General features: G+C 33.0%; 2 protein-coding genes across 2 annotated transcripts; one reads left to right on the top strand and one right to left on the bottom strand.

The window, feature by feature from the left end:
• Positions 1-7237: 7237 nt before the first annotated feature.
• On the bottom strand, positions 7238-8665 carry LOC145158487 (protein FAR1-RELATED SEQUENCE 11-like). The gene is made up of 3 exons (XM_079077380.1): positions 8558-8665; positions 8194-8475; positions 7238-7954 (listed from the first exon to the last, which is right to left on the bottom strand). The coding sequence occupies exons 1-3, from the start codon at positions 8663-8665 to the stop codon at positions 7238-7240; spliced, it is 1107 nt and encodes a 368-aa protein (XP_078933506.1).
• A 5474-nt stretch (positions 8666-14139) lies between these two features.
• On the top strand, positions 14140-14985 carry LOC145158486 (uncharacterized). The gene is made up of 2 exons (XM_079077379.1): positions 14140-14441; positions 14613-14985. Exons 1-2 carry the CDS (start codon positions 14140-14142, stop codon positions 14983-14985), a joined length of 675 nt encoding a protein of 224 aa, XP_078933505.1.
• Positions 14986-17807: the final 2822 nt, after the last annotated feature.

Raw genomic sequence — 17807 nt, 5'->3', positions numbered from 1 at the left:
TTTAGCAAATCATCTTTTATAGTATCGTCTTAGCCAATTAAGATGTTATAAAAAAAATGTCTACAAAAAAGCTAAAAAAATATGTATATAAGCACAAACTTAAATGTGATTAATTTTAAACCCATATTTTAGTGTTTATTTTATATCGAAAAAAGTAAATAAACTATATAAATTAATCATTTTTAACCTCTGTCCATATTGATATTCGAAATTTTGTTTATGTAAAATATGCACCAATGTACATATATATACATATGAAAATATGCATATATGCACATATGAATATTTGCATATTAACGTATAGATGAAAAACATCTTAATAAGTTAAGACGCTGTTGTAAAAATGTGATTTGTTGAAAAAAAATTAAAAATATTTTTTTATTGATGAGCATATGGTGTACATTTTACGTTATTTGGAAAATAAAATTGAATATCAATAGTGAAATAGGTTAAGAAATTACGAATTTACATAACTATAGTTATTTTTTTCGGTAGAGGATAAACTCTAAAAATATATTTTTTTCAAATGATATGTGCGTATGGTGCACATTTTACGTAATTTTTTTCGAATATCAATATGAAAAGAGGTTAATAAATGATAAATTTATATATTTTTAGTTAGTTTGGGATATAAGATAAACTTTAAAACCTAGGTTGAAAAAGTGATTCTATTGGATCCCATATATATATATATATATATATATATATATATATATATATATATATATATATATATATATATATATATATATATATATAGAGAGAGAGAGAGAGAGAGAGAGAGAGTTAGGTTCGGTTGAGATTCAAAATAAAATAGAGATCATGAAATTCAACCTCAGACACATATTTCTCATCTGTCACTCTAACCCCCCGACGTACCGGCGCGATAGGTTGGTTATAATCATAGATGATTATATAGCGTCACCCGTTCCTTTCTCCTCGACCACCATCCCCATCACCACAACCGCCACCACCACCACCACTACCACCAACTCTGCCACCAGCCGACCCCATCACTGCTAATTCTATCACTTATACCAACCCCACTTCTACCACCACCACCTCTTCTGCCACCAACTGTCATAATCATATATGATTACTCAATCTGTGAACAGACATATATGTATAATCATTTATGATTAGTCATATACGTATAAACATGTATAAGCATATATGATTATACCTCTCAACCATATAATCATTTATGATTAGGCATACACCATTGTTGCGAGTACGCTAGAGCGTTAGAGAGGCAAATTAGAAATATATGGCTGAAGTTGAATTTCAAGAACTCTATTTTTTTTTTGAATCTTTAGTGAACCGTCCCTTATATATATATATATATATATATATATATATATATATGGATGGATGGATAGGGAATATACATTACAACCTTACCTAAGCTTAAGTACTAACCCTCTTAACTGTGTCATTAACTTAATAAATATATATGGTTCAGTTTTCACTTAGTAAATATATCATCCCCATAACATTTCTTTCCTCCATTATTGTTTAACCATCACTTTTTTTCTTTCCTGCATTATCGTTTATTACCGCGCCCTAGTGAACATTACTGTTTTCCACCGTCACGAATGCCAAGAGTAATCAATATTATTGCTTCCCTATTAAAAGGTATTGCTTTCAATCTTGAATGTGCAACTTCAAGTGTTGATCGTGAATCCTCTAATCACAATCTTTAGCTAGTAAAACGACGTTTCCTGAGATTTAGTATCTAAGCTTAGGTGGGGCTGTAATGTGCATTCATTTTTAATATATATATATATATATATATATATATATATATATATATATATATATATATAGGCTTAGGTTATTTTGTTTTTACTAACTATTGTGTGACAGAATGCACAGATCTGGACCACCGGATGGAATAGAATCAATTGTCATGATCTGAGGGTCTATGATATTAGAATATGATAACATGTACCATATAATCACACAAGTTTTAGCATAAGGGCATTTTAGTCAATTAAACTATATTAAAAAAGAAAATTTTCGGATTTTTATGGATAATTAATTCCTTTATTTTTTAAAATCTGAATATTTTAAATTAATTCAAATTTAAAAATCCGATTTTATTCTGTCAAATTGATAGAATGCCAACCATAAACTAGTAAATATATTTTTCAATTTTATTCTGTCAGAATGACAGAATGCCAACCATAAACTAGTAAATATATTTTTGATTTTATTGTGTTAGAATGACAGAATGTCAATCATAAACTAGTAAATACATTCTGAAAGAATACACAAAATCGATTCTTGAACTAACAATATACCATTTAATTACATTGTATGATTGTGATTCATTGAATAATAAGAACATTCAGAAAGAATAACAAGTGTAATTCTTAAAAAATAAAAACATTATTAAATAGTGAGTGTGATCATTCTTTAATTCATTCTTCAAGCCTTTCTCATTAGGTCTTTGTTAGGTGCAATTTGTGCACCTTTTTGCACATCTTTTAGTCTCATTTCATGCATCTATATAGCATAATTGTTCTTCCTTTTTCTTGCATTTCATCATATTCATGTTAGTCTCTAGAACAACCATATTTGCACACTTTCATGTCTTTTTCAGGTAAACCGGAGCTTGGAATGCGCTTTGGGAGGTGCCGGGAAGCATTGGTGAAGATTTCGGGATGATCGGACGAAGAACGGAAAAGTTGGAAAAATCAAGTTTGGATTCGGAGTCAGAGGGGTACACGGGTCGTGTTGGATTTACACTGAAAAGTGAGCACGGGGCGTGTTTGACCAAGAAGAAGCTGTTGACCATGCTGAACACGGGCTGTGTCAGTTTAGTGCAAATCAACACGGGCCGTGTTGACTGCTGAACACGACCCGTGTCAGTTTAGCCTATTTTGACACGGGCCGTGTTCGACCCAAAAACTGTCTTTTGGTAGTTTTTCCTATTTTTCATATCACGGGAATTGGGTCATTTTTACACACAAAGAACATACCAGAGCACTTTTGGAGAGGAGAATTCAAGGGTTTTAGCAAGGGTTTGCCCGTTAATCATTGGGAAACATTTTAATTCCTTCTTTGTAAGCACTTTAGCACTTAATTTCATCTTTTAAACTTGTTAATCTTGTTCTAGCCATATGTGGCTAGAACCCTAACTTCTCCAATTTCATGTTTTGACTTTTTGGTTGTGAATCAAATCATATGACCTCATGTTTGTGTTTAATTTCTATTTAGTGAAACTGATTTTATTTCAATCGAATGTTTGATTCTAATAATGATTCTTATTGGCCATTTGAATTAGGGTTATGTCATTCAAGTTATTCATTTTGCAAAATCCGTAAGTGTTTTGTGAATTGAACTAAGTAACAAGCATTAAATTGATTTCTTATGAATGAATTTAGTGTAAATCTTTTCACACATTCTTACGCTCCCGAGCTTGTGAGGAGTATTGGGTGTTGTTGGGAACATTCACAATAAGCTTAATGCAATCTTTTAATCTAATTCTAAGAGATTGTTTAGATTAGGTTAGCAAGGTTAGGATTAATCAAAGAGCTTGTTTTGATTGATTAATGTGGTGAATGGAAAGTGTTAGAGCTTGTTAACACTTTCAAGTACCAACTTAGATAGAATGAAACAAATGTCTTGTCATCTTTGATTCACATTGCTGGATTGTCATACATGAAGTTGGAGTCCTTGCAAAATCTGAACTTAATTCACGCCTTTAGTTGATTGCTTATGTTTTTAATTGTTTGTTTAATCACTGCATTCTAAACCCCCCCTCTCTTTACTGTTGGTGACCATAGTACCTTGTGCAAAGAGGTATAGACCAATTGTCCCGTGTCTCTGTGGATCGACCCTACTTGCCTTATACTACCTTTCTAGTGCAATATAGTGGGATTATTTTGGAGTATATTGTACCCCTTTATTTGTTAGGTCTGACATGCCTAACAGTCTTCAAGCAATTCTTAAAGCCATTTATATCATAAATTCATTGTGAAATATTTTGTAGTGATACACTTGTAAGAACTGCACATTAAACATATAAATAATTAACTACAATTCTATCAGAATACAACAATAATATTCTTACAGAATAAACTATTCTTGCAGAATGGTTTTGAATATTCTTAAAGAATTTGTATTATCAAGAATATACCCAACGAACAAAACATTTGAAATATAAAATGCAAGAAAATACCATGTTAACACAAAAGGTGACTAAGAAAAAAAAACAATTAGAATATATAAACCATCTTCGTAAGGGAATAATAAGTAGGAAGAAGACCCTCCAAGTGTAAAAATGTCTAAATAGATAGTATCTATCCCACCAGGTGTAAAAAACCACCTTTGTTTGCACCTGCAAGTTGTGTTAAGAGTCTATCTAAGTTAGAATAGAGTGTTAAGAAACAAATCACGAGTCTTTACAGTAATACATGTTTCCAGTGATGATGGAGGCGACATAGGGATTGCAACTGCAAGACGACACTGTATCCAACTGCAATTAAATTACAATAGTTCCCAAACCAAACTTTGATACAACTTAAAATGCATCATACATTGAAGCAACTGCAGCAGTCTAACTTATTTCTGTGTGCATATAGATAGATGAGAACGAGACAGAGGCATAGCCTAATAACATGGGTCTCTCCATCTCCTATGAAAAATCACACGACCAAGATAAATGGAAAGATGTATACTTACAAGGACAGAACACATCGGGTCACTTGTCTTCCTTTCTTGAGGCATATCTCGGGATTGGGATTGTCCTTCTTGCACTTGAGGAAGGCAACATTCTCACCTCTGCATCTGGTCGCTATGTGCTTCGACGCCGACATTAGCACCGCCGATGTCGAAATAGGTTCTCCCGCAGCGTCTATCGAACTTGCCATCACAAATTGATCTAAATTGCAATCCCTAAGCCAACAACAAAATCAGCGTCGTTACCTTCCAGATTCCAACAACCCTAACCCTAACCCTAGGTTGAAACAGAAACATAGTGGTCGTTCGATGCAGACAAAAAAGAGGGTGATATCTAGGGTTTTAAATTGATTTCCATTATTTAAAGGAGGCAGTAAATGATTTATTATTTTTTTTACCATAATTAGATATACTAAGTTTACCATTATACCCTTTTTTAATTTAATTAATGATTTATTATTTCCTGAATTCTCATTGGTGCATATATGTACACAATAGTTGCTAGAAACATTTGAACCTAGCTATATATATATATATATATATATATATATATATATATATATATATATAATGTATATATATATATATATATATATATATATATATATATATATATAGTTAAGATCAAATATGAATTACAAGTATTGTGTGAACGTACGACTATATTTTGGCCATTAGATTAAAACAAATTAATGATTTGTGATCGTAGGGTACATAGTATTAACATGGAATAGCATTTACTCTATACTTACATTTAATAACTATAAAAGCAAATATTGCATTTTATCAAATAAATAAATATATATATATATATATATATATATATATATATATATATATATATATATATATATATATATATATATATATGAAAAATACCTATATTTAAGGAAGTAAGTCAAACTAATTAATAGAGATCATACGTTTTTAGGAAAATTAATTCTGCATTTTTAAAACTAATAAAATTCTATAAGATTGAAAAAATAAGATATATATGATTTACATGTATATAACGCACAAATTTTCAACAAAGCATTAACTCTTAAAGAAGTTAGGTTTCGTCAACCTTTTTTATACCCAATATCATGTAACGTGAAAGTATGTTTAGTATTCTAAAAGACCTTAGGGGAAAATAAAATCCAAAGTTCCAAATTTTATTTTCATTATAGTGTATTCTGTAAGAATATTTGCTCAAAATAAACAGAATTCATAATTGTTTCGTAAAAGACGTTGATTGATAACATACATATCATATTTAATATTGTTCTTAAAGAATATTTAATATTGTTCTTAAAGAATATGCATTCAATTACTCTCATATTTAATACAATTCTTAGAGAATATCATTCTTTCCGGTGAACTCACTATAACATAAACCGAACTGGCTTTCAATAAAAAACATTTGCTAAATATTTTTTAGAATTAGCTTGTTACATGTATTCATTCATAACTGGTTTTGAATCAAACTTGCATTCTTCAAAGCAACATGAATTCTAAAAGAATTCTTATGTATTTGTAACGTAAATCAATTTTTGTAACGTAAATACAAACATTTAGAAAAAATATTAATGTTTTTGTACATTCTGTGAGAATGAACTATCATATTTCCTTTTATTCTTCAAGAATATAATCACCACATCCTCTTTTGTGCGTTTTTCAAGATGATTACAATTTGGGTTGATTGGTGATTTACAGGTGGGGATAATGCTAGTAGAGAAGATTAGGCCGTATAGAAAAAGAATGATGAACCAATAATACCACTAGCTACAAACCCCATGACAAGAGATGATGACTCATAAAATCTTTGATTGCTCCATCTCCTTAACATTTCTCTTTTATATCAACAGATGGGTAAAAAAATAACAATGCTTGTGTCTCCTTTGCTCGATCAACAAGTTAGTGTCTAAGATAAACAACACAGTGGTTTATCGAAGTTCGGAGATGGTGATGAAAATGGTGGATTTGTGATGTCGAGGATTTGTTCTTGATGAAGATGGTGAGGTGTGTATATAATGATGATGACGACGATAAGTGTTGAAGATGTGCTAGTGATTTGAATTGCCTAAATAAAGGGATTTTAAATTAATGATAATTATTTAACTTTACTAGATTATAGGTTTTAAATTTGGTTATTTAATTAGGGATTTTCTAACATGGGCTTAAGGGCACATATAAGAAATTTTAATTATGACAAATATTAGATATATCTAAATATTATTGTTTCAACCACGATTTGACATTCATTAGTTTCCTATTTTTTTTTTCCAAATTTATACTTTTATTATTTTCTTTTAATCTTCCCTACTAATACGTAGGAAATGATACTATATTTTAGATTTTTAGTACCCTCTAAAAATTTCCTCCATTCCATGATTTATATATTGCTTTTTTGGATTTCTTTTTTTTACATCATATATTCACCAATTTTTATCATAACTCCCAGGAACATTTACTAAGCATTTGACAAGCCTTTTTATTTATTTAAAATAAAAGATGAGAATTGAAACTAATAATGAAAACAAAAAATAGAGTTTAATAGTAATTTCACACTTTAACATTTAAAATGAAAGATGGGATTGAAATCTTCTATTTGCATATCAAGTTTTTTTGTTTTATCCACTTGTTGAGAATTATTATCCTCTGGACATGTGCTGAAGTTATGACTAGAAGATTTGTAAAGTCTACAACGCTTTACTTGTCTCGCTAATTCCTTTCCACTTCTCATTCGTTTTTGCTTAGGTCGTCCTTTTGTTTTTGAGATGATAGTGCATTGAACCAACTCAATTGCATTAGTTACGAGATGACTATTGTTTCCACAAGATGATGAAACATCAAAATTTCCTTCTTGCTGTAATAGAGAGATTTCTGTAAATTGAGCTTCTTCACGACTCCACCGTGATAGCCAATAACTAGAAGGAATTTCAAAGCAGTCCTTACGGAGAAAAACGCTTAAGATATGACGACAAAGTATCCCGACAAATTCAAAGTTTTTGCAAGTGCATTTAGCCATCTTACCATCCCAAACCACCTGATGACATCGAGCCGCTTTGTAATGTTTGACAATAAAACTTGTGTCGTTTTCTTCCCGAACCGAATATTGAATTGCTTGAGCAAATTGTTCTTGAAACTTTTTGAATGCAAAAGGAGTCAAAACTTGGTAACCTTGTTTTTCTAACGGTGATAATGATCTAAAATGCGACTCTTGATATTTTGCCAACATACCATCATGCATTTGTTTATGCCCAACATCTTCAATAGCAAGATCAACCTATACAATTATGAGTAAAAAGATTAATAAAAAAAAGTTTAAACTAAAAAAAATGTAGTAAACTAAATACCAGTACCCACTTGTCTAATAAAGTCCCTTAGACATGTATGAGAAGATATAAACTTTTTCATAAACGAATTTATGCTCTCCGATCTTCAGGTGGTCGTCATGCCACCAAAGAAAAAGCCACGAAGATAACTTGGAACCCAAAATGTTTTAATTTGGTACAATGCTATCACATGTTTATTCTTTTCGAGATTGTATTTTGCAATGACTAATGGCCATTGTTGCTCAAATTCTTCAACCGAGTCTAACTTATATAAGTTGTAAAATTCGGTGCACCAACTTGAGTACTCAGCTTTTAGGACCGAAGTAAACCAACTACTAAACTTAGTGGTGATATGCCATATGCAAAATGCATGTTTAGTGTAAGGCATCTTCGTTTCAATTGCTTGTTTCATCCAAGGATCTTGATCGGTCAATATCGTTTTCGGTGACTTTTTCATCAATTGCACAAAATTCTGAAAATAAAATAATTTTAAGAAACTTTTTACATACTAATGCAATTAAGTTAAAAAAAAAATAAAACAAAAATATAGTTACCTTAAAGAGCCATTCAAACGTGTTTAGTTTCTCGTTACGTAGAAGTGCACAACCAAGTAATATAGTTCTTCCATGATTGTCAATACCAACAAATATGCCAAATGGCATGTCGTATGAATTCACCTTGTATGTAGTATCAAATACCACAACATCTCCGTATTTTTGGTACAATTCAAAACAATGAGCATCACATCAAAAAATATGTTCTAGCCTATTTTCACTATCTAGTGTACATGCATATTGAAAATTAAGATTTTCACTTTTAGCACTTTTACAATACTCCAAAAACTCTCTTGCATCATTCTGTGAGTGTAGTTTATGATTTTTGGTAAAAAGGTTATTGACATCCTTCTTAAGAAAAGAAAGTTCTCCATGTTTCACATTCATTTCAAGCTCCATCACCCTCATAATTTGTGTAACAGACAAACCCCCTTCTTTTAATAAAAGTATACGTTTTTCATTCTCTAATGTAATATTACGGTAAGATGGTAAAAATCGAACCTCTTGAGTAGACAACACAATATGATTATGCTCCGCAACAAACTTGGTGACTTGCCACTCTTCAGAGAAAATTTCATTAATTCTTCTCAATGTTATTCGCATGTGGGCCTTGCATTCACATCTTGTATAACCTCGGTTTCTTGTTTTTTTTCGTGAAATCTTTTTTAAACTCCAGCTTTCCTTCACGGTGACAAAAAAAGTCACGTCTTTTCTTTTCTCCCGTTTTACTGTTCACGAATTTTCCTTTTCGAACCGAAAACCCATTATTTCTCGCATAATTTTGATAAAAAATAAGAGCCTCTTCTTCACTTAGAAAACATTGACCAACGAATGGTTCATAAAAACTTGCGTTGTTGTTTTGACCCTGTTCTTCTTCGATAACAGTTTTTTCATTATGAGCATCTATCGAATTTTCTTCAACAGGAACCTCATTCAGATCCAAAAAAAATAGGTTCTTTCATATGTAATGCTTGCCAAATGCTTTGTTAATCCTCCTGGTTATTTGATAAAAGTGACGGTATCATCACCAAAAAAAAGCAATCCAAAAATATTAATATATAAATCATGAAATGGAGGGAAATTTAAGAGGGAACTGTGCTACTCATACGTTTTAGTAGGGAAAATTATAGGGAAATAATAAAAGTGAAAATTTGGAAAAAAAACGAAGTAGGAAGTTAATTAATATGAAATCTTGATCCCAATAATAATAGACATCTAATATTTACCATGTCTTATATTTACCATAATTAAAATTTCTTACATGTGCCCTTAGGGCATATATTAGAAAATCTCATTTAATTATTCAATCAATGAATTTTACTATAATGCTCTTATCAAATGATTGGACCACATTTGATCACACATTCAGACAATAATTAAAGTTTATATATGAACCTAATTCTCTCTCTCTCTCTCTCTCTCTCTCTATATATATATATATATATATATATATATATATATATATATATATATATATATATATATATATATATATATATATATATATATATAGAAATGATCAAATGAGAACACCTAAAAGGTTGAGAACGCGAGAACAGTTTTAGACCAATCAATATATAAGATCATATTAGTAATTGTATATTTTAATTAAATTAAAATAAAATAAAATCAATCAAATTCCCTTAAATTTTGGATCAGTTACCAAAAAAGAATGAAATATTTGATTTTTTATTTTTCTTATTAATGAAATATAAAAAATATTTTTATCAAAAAAAAAATTTTAAACTAATAAAAATTAATTTTTTTTCTTAAAAAATAACTTTTTTTATCCTATTTCACGTTTTTTTTTCGAAAAAATTAATAGAAATCCAACCCCAAATCAATACATTTGTATTCATAACGATTTTTTTTTTCAAAAAAAACTAATACTACTATAATCACAAATGAATACATATCAATTTACAAGTAATCCACCTTTCTTTTAATCAACCGAAAACAAAAGGGGTGTAAAAATTATCATTTCTTTATAAAAGAATACATTTAATCATAAATAAATACACTTATTCACACATGTTTACACTGCTATTTACAAATGAATACATTGTTATTAACAAATGAATACCCTGGTATTCACAAATGAATAAAAGAATACATCTAATCATAAATAAATACTCTCATTCACACATGATTACACTGCTATTTACAAATGAATACATTGTTATTAACAAATGAATACCCAGCTATTCACAAATGAATACCTCTCTCACGCATTTCATCAAACAGCCCAATCGTCCCAGATACAAAGCCAATGAACCCGATGTCAAATACGCCCTCCACAACCAAATCAACAATCCACTGTTCTTCGTTTACATAAGTCGATTTTGACTTTTATGGTTTTGACTATGTAGAACAATCTCAACCATTCCGACTCAGCTTTATCACAGATTGCGAATTAACCGATGTCTTAAGCCCCGAATGTAAAACCCATTTAGCGATTGCGAACCAGTCATCAAATTAATTCCGATCAAAATCAGAATCACTATAAACAACCAAGAATCCGATAATCCCAGCAAACGATTCAGTCTTGACATCCAATTGGTTCGTCCGTTCATCACCAGACTTCGAGATTAGCATTCAATCAAACACCAAATCGATTCTTCAAAGATCGATTTCACTCACAGATCATCAGAAATTTTCATGTTTGAGATGAATCAAATTAATAATCATGAAATCAAATTGACTATAAGAACAGGAACGAGAAAATTGATGAAAAAATAGGATATTGGATTAAAATTAACAAAAATCGATTCATGAGAATTGATATACACACGATGAAGACCATTAACCTCAAAAAAATCATCGATTGTAGATTTAGAACAGGAGAATTGATATACACCCATGTGCGTTCGATTTATTCCCTCCGTATCTCAATTTCCTTCAACCAAATTACCTCAAATTGTGTTTCATGCTTTGAATCCACTCCCGTCTCCTCGTCTCAAATCCTCGTCTCTTGTGAGACGCCTCAATGGTCAGGGAAGTCGACGTCGCTGCACCATCTTCGGCGAAGCTTGCGTTGTAGGGGCTAGGGCAGCAGAAGGAGGCGGCGGCGTTGCAGATTGGTGAGAGGTAAATGGATTGTTGAAGATCGAAGACGAAGGAGAAATGAGGTGATCGAAGACTCCATCAATAGTCTTTATCTTCGGCGAAGCTTGGTGTTCTCAACTGATCCTAGTTATATATATATATATATATATATATATATATATATATATATATATATATATATATATATATTTGTATTTAAAATTAACTTATTATCAATTTTTTTTCAGGTTTAACATATAGTTCAATACATATCGATTGAAGACAAACGTGCAACAAGCTGCGCCGCTAGCCCTTTCTGTGTGTGTATACGCACACGTATATAAAAGTTGTAAATCAATGACAAAATATAATGATTTTATATATATCGGTTTGTGTAAATATTATACCACATATTGATTCATAACAAAATGTCAGAAGTTTGCATAATTTTTTTAGGAGTTGTAATTAACAAAATTTAAACTAAAACAAAATATTTCTCTAAAAAAATTACATCATAGAATATATGTTAACAACTTATTATTATATATGATATTATTATCGTATTGAATATTTCGTGGTAAATAATGGTCATGTAATTAACCAAGTGTTTACTTATGTTATGATATTTAAGTACTCATATAGTGTTTTAATAAAATACTTTTAGACGGTATATAGATGAAATATTAGATTATATTCTATGATAAAAGCTAGGGGTGACAACTCTCGATCCAACCCGTAACCCGACACTGACCCAACCCGAAAATAGACGGGTTTGAGTTGACATTTTTGACCCGCCAACCCGTCAACCTGCCAACTCACCAACCCGTTTATTTCATGGATTGGGTTGGGTTATCTGTTTGGGTTCGCGGGTCAACCCACCAACCCGTATATATATATATATATATATATATATATATATATATATATATATATATATATATATTACATTTAAAAAATGATATATTTAATTATTAATGAAATTTGATTTCCATTCGTATTCGTAATGTTTCGTATAATTGTATTCCTTCCGTATTCATATGTGATTAATCAGTGTTTGCGGTTCGTTAATCAAAAAAAGAAAAAATACATGTCGTTATTTTTAGATACTCACAAGTCACGAATGAAGAACACATCCACTTTCTATGAATGTTTTTATATTTCATTTTTATTTGGATGTTATTGATTTTAAGAAGTGTTGTTGAAAACCTTTTTTTATGTTAATTACTTTAATCATTTTATGAATTTATGTTGAAAAAACCTCATTTTTTAAAATACGTTGCTTATTTATTAAACGGGTTATATGGGTTGGGTTTGAACTTGTGAACCCGCGAACCCATATACTTAAACGAGTTTAATGGGTTGGGTTGGGTTGAGGTTTCCAACCCACCAACCCGTGACCCGTCAACCCGTCAACCCATATATTATATGGATTGGGTTGAGTTTATGTTTTCTGACCCGCCAACCCACCAACCCGTAACCCGTCAACCCGAATCCAACCCAATTTTCAGCTTAATAAAAGCATACCTAAACCATACCACATAAAACAGAATAGTGAGTACTATATTTGTTGAAACATTACAAATCCCCAGATTGGCCTTTCTGCCCTTTCTGCCATTCCGTTGGTTTTATATTTTTATATATCTTCCACTAATATATTTCTTTACTTATAATTTATAAATAGCCACAAATGGGGAATTGTGCACTGAATTATTAGTTATTATAATTTAGGTGCGTATTTGTTTCTGCATGCTTGCATGCGAGTTCATTAACCCCATGTCTTGTGTTTTACAAGATCATTTTTGTAAGGGATAGTCACAAGAATTGCTAGAAATGAGAAGGTGCGTAATATAGATATATAATTTTTTTTCTTATTTATTTAAGACAAAATGAATACTAATTTTGTAAATTGGATTTTTACGATGTGCGAAAATTTTATGGGATAATTTAATTTGACAAATAGTTTGACAAAACCAATTATTATGACCCTAGTAAAATTGGTCTCAATATAACTTTTCGAAATTCTCAACCTATATTAAATGATATACATTTTTTTTGAACGGCAAAGAGAAAATGTATTAAAGAATGGAGCTGGGTGTTAGTCTATATTATTAGCCCGCTTGTTTATGGGCCCTTTTTGTCTTTAGCCTATTAGGGTTTCTGTCTAGCTAGTATTTATATCCGTTTTAATCCTTGTAGTCTTTATGCTTTTCTCTGAGAACCCTTGTAATTTCTCTTTGATATAATCATATGACAATGTTATCATGGTATCAGAGCAGAGGTTCGATACGTTGTTAGAAGTCTTTGTAGCAGTCTAGGGTTACTGTAGCATGCCGTTTTCGTTCATTATCACTGGTATTCGTTTTTTTTTATATGTTGATTCGTTGCTGCTGTCGGTTCGTTGCTACTGTTGGTTTGTTGCTGCTGTTGGTTCATAATTGTTGTTGATTCGTTATTCAAGTGATTGCTTCCGCTGGTTTGTTACTCCTTTCATTCTCAGATTATTATATTGTCATTGTGGTTATTCATTCACTATCAACATGACTGGAAAGGATGATTCCCTTCAGTCAATCAGTACTCGTTTGGATGGAAAGAATTATACGTATTGGAGTTACGTTATGAAGAACTTCCTTCGTGGGAAGAATATGTGGGGCTATGTCACTGGGACTAAAGCCAAACCCTCAGTGCCTCAAACTGAGAATTATGATATGTTGCTTGATGCTTGGGAGACTGATAACTCCAAGGTTATTACTTGGATCAATAACTCTGTTACTCAGTCCATTGGTATGCAGTTGGCTAAGTATGATACATCAAAGGAAGTTTGGAATCACTTGGAGAGACTGTATACTCAGTCCAATTTTGCTAAACAATACCAATTGGAATATGATATTCGTGCCCTTCAACAGAATGACTAGAGCATTCAAGATTTCTATGCTGTTATGTCTGATCTCTGGGATCAATTGGCTCTTACTGAATCTAAAGAGTTAAAAGATTTTGAGCCTTAAATTGCTAGGAGGGAAGAACAACGCTTGGTTCAGTTCTTGATGGCCTTGCGTTCTGATTTTGAAGGTCTTCGTGGAACAATTCTTCATCGCTCTCCTCTTCCTTCAGTTGATTCAGGTGTCCATGAGTTAATTGTAGAAGAGACTCGTATCAAGTCCCATGCAGATAAAGGGTTTAAAGCAACCTCTACTCCTACTCCCGCTCCTGCTGTGCTTGATGTCTCCTCCAATCAATCTCGACAAACTTCAAGAGTCGCTTATGATGAGTGTGCATTCTGCAAACAGAAGAATCATTGGAAAGCTCAGTGTCCATTGTTAGTCAACAAGGGTAAATCTGGTCAACCTCAGTCAAGGCAACAAAATAGGTCTGGTCAACAGAAGTAACAGTCGCGTTCCTCTGGTACTCCTCCATAAACCCCTCGTCCTCCACAGTTTGTTGTTGCTGCTGTTCCACCAATTGACACAGAATCTGTTGGACATATGCCACCATTTGCATTGGATCCCAAGGTGTTTGAGAGCTTTAGATAGTATTTGGCTTCTAATCCCACTGCCATGTCTGTATCTATGTCTCATTCTGGTCCTTCTTCATCTGACACTTCAGGTATTCCCTCATCTTTGTGGATTTTAGATTCTGGTGCAACCCATCATATGACTCCTCATTTGTCATCATTTATTTCTTTGTCGTAAGTGTAATCTATTTCTGTTAAGTCTGCTAGTGATACATCTATGCTAGTTGAGGGTGTTGGGTCTGTCTCCATTTCTCATATAACTCTTCCTGATGTTTATTACATTCCCAAACTTACTTTGAACCTTGCCTCAGTCAGTCCGTTATGCAAGTCTGGTAACTGGGTGTTCTTTTCTGATTCTGTCTGTGTTATACAAGATCAACACACCCAGAAGGTGATTGGGATCAGCCGTAGGGTGGGGGAACTATATGTCTTGGAGGTCCTCAAAGTATCTGATGTTGCTGCTTCCAGCATTGATTTATCTTCTTTTCGTTTGAGTCCTTTGTCATCTGAGTTTTATCTTTGGCATTCTCGTTTGGGACATGTGTCTGTATCACGGTTGAATTTCTTAGCATCTAGTGGTGTTTTGGGTCATTTAAACTCTTGTGATATTTCTGATTGTAGTGGTTGCAAACTAGCAAAATTTTCTGCTTTACCCTTTAATAAAAGTATGTCTTGTTCTACTGCTCCTTTTGATATTATTCATTTTGATGTGTGGGGTCCTGTACCAGTATCCACAAAGGGTGGGTCAACCTATTATGTATCTTTTATAGATGATTATACTCTATATACATGGGTTTATCTTATGAAATGCAGATCTGATTTCTTTGGTATTTACAACAATTTTAGAGCTCTTGTTAAAACTCAACATTCGGCTGTGATTAAGTGCTTCAGGTGTAACTTAGGGGGTGAATATACCTCTAATGATTTCACTAAGTTACTTGCTTCTGATGGTACCATACACCAGTCTTCGTGTACTGACACACCTCAGCAAAACGGTGTGGTAGAACGAAAACATCGTCATATTGTTGAGACTGCCCGCTCATTGCTCCTGTCTGCGCAGGTCCCTAGTGTCTTTTGGGGAGAAGCAGTCCTAACTGTTGTGTATGTGATTAATTGTATCCCTACTTCATTGAATTCAGGAATATCTCCTTTTGATAAGTTATATGGTCATCCACCAGACTACTCTTCCTTACGAGTTTTTGGATGTACTTGTTTTGTTCTTCGTCCTCATGTTGAAAGGAACAAGCTGGGGCCGAAATCTGCTATTTGTGTATTTTTGGGGTATGGGATTGGTCAGAAAGGATATCGTTGCTATGATCCTATGAGTCAGAAGTTATATGTTTCTCGGCATGTTACTTTTTTGGAACATATTCCTTTCTACTCGATTCCTGCTACAGCCCACAATGTAACAAAGTCTGATCTTCTGCGTATTGATCCTTTTAATGAAGATATAGAGGATCAAGACTCATCTATGCCACATGATCCCTCAGCACATGACACACCCACTTCTTCAGAGGGTGCCTCGACTCCACCTGTTCCTGAGCCTGATCCTCCGATTATTGAAGTTGAGGATCCTCCTCCACCACCACCCCTCAGGAGATCTTCTCGTCCTGTCAAGTCCACCAAGCTACCAGATTTTTCTTACTCTACATATTCAGGACCGTTTGCTTCTTTTATAGCAAGCATCCATCATCTGTCTGAACCTGAATCATATAGAGAAGCTGTTTCAGATCCTCTTTGGCAGAATGCTATGGCTGAAGAACTCACTGCTCTTCATCAGACTCATACATGAGATTTGGTTTCTCTTCCTCCTGGGAAACATATGATAGGTTGTCGTTGGGTGTACAAGATAAAAACAAAAGCTGATGGCTCTGTTGAACGATATAAGGCTAGACTTGTAGCAAAAGGGTATTGCCAACAGTATGGTTTTGACAACGAGGAGACATTTGCCCCAGTTGCAAAGATGACGACAGTTCGTACTATGATTGCAGTTGCATCCGTTCGACAGTGGAAGATCTTTCAAATGGATGTCAAGAATGCCTTTTTGAATGGTGACCTTCATGAAGAGGTTTATATGACCCCTCCTCCAGGAATTCAGAACTGACCGGGCGAGGTTTGTCGGCTTCGCAAAGCTTTGTATGGGCTCAAGCAATCCCCTCGTGCTTGGTTTGAGAAATTCTCCACAGTGATTACCTCTCTTGGATTTGTCCAGAGTAATCACGATTCTGCTCTGTTTGTTAGATGCTCGAGTGTAGGACGGATTCTTCTGTCCTTATATGTGGATGGCATGATTATTACAGGTGATGACCATGGTGGTATTGAGTCTTTGAAGCATGATCTAGCTCGTTGATTTGCTATGAAGGATTTGGGCTTGTTGCATTATTTCTTGGGTATTGAGGTCGCTCAGTCTAAGAAAGGGTACCTTCTTTCCCAGACTAAATATATATCTGACTTGTTTATGCGGGCGGGACTTTCTGACAATCGGACTGTTGATACCACTCTTGAAACCAATGCTCGATACTCTCCTATTGATGGTGTTGCTTTATCTGATCCGAATCTTTATCGTACTGTGGTAGGAAGTTTGGTTTATCTCACAGTCACTCGTCCAGATATTGCTCATGTTGTTCATATTGCCAGTCAGTTTGTTACTGCACCTACCTCTATTCATTGGGGAGCTGTTCTTCGTATTCTGAGATA

Source organism: Lactuca virosa, chromosome 2 (genome assembly GCF_052849685.1).
Source record: "Lactuca virosa cultivar CGN04683 chromosome 2, Lactuca_virosa_CGN04683_v6, whole genome shotgun sequence".
NCBI lineage: Eukaryota > Viridiplantae > Streptophyta > Magnoliopsida > Asterales > Asteraceae > Lactuca > Lactuca virosa.
This window is presented reverse-complemented; position numbering and strand designations above follow the sequence as displayed.

Bases quoted from the DNA above. Each gene is read 5' to 3' on its own strand.
- LOC145158487 (XM_079077380.1), bottom strand. From the start codon at position 8,665: ATGCCATTTGGCATATTTGTTGGTATTGACAATCATGGAAGAACTATA. The intron at 8,476-8,557 runs GTAACTATATTT...TTTTATTTTCAG, and splicing joins CGTTTGAATGGCTCTTTAAG to AATTTTGTGCAATTGATGAA. The intron at 7,955-8,193 runs GTGATAGCATTG...ATAATTGTATAG, and splicing joins ATCTCGAAAAGAATAAACAT to GTTGATCTTGCTATTGAAGA.
- LOC145158486 (XM_079077379.1), top strand. From the start codon at position 14,140: ATGACTGGAAAGGATGATTCCCTTCAGTCAATCAGTACTCGTTTGGAT. The intron at 14,442-14,612 runs GTATACTCAGTC...TTAAATTGCTAG, and splicing joins TGGAATCACTTGGAGAGACT to GAGGGAAGAACAACGCTTGG.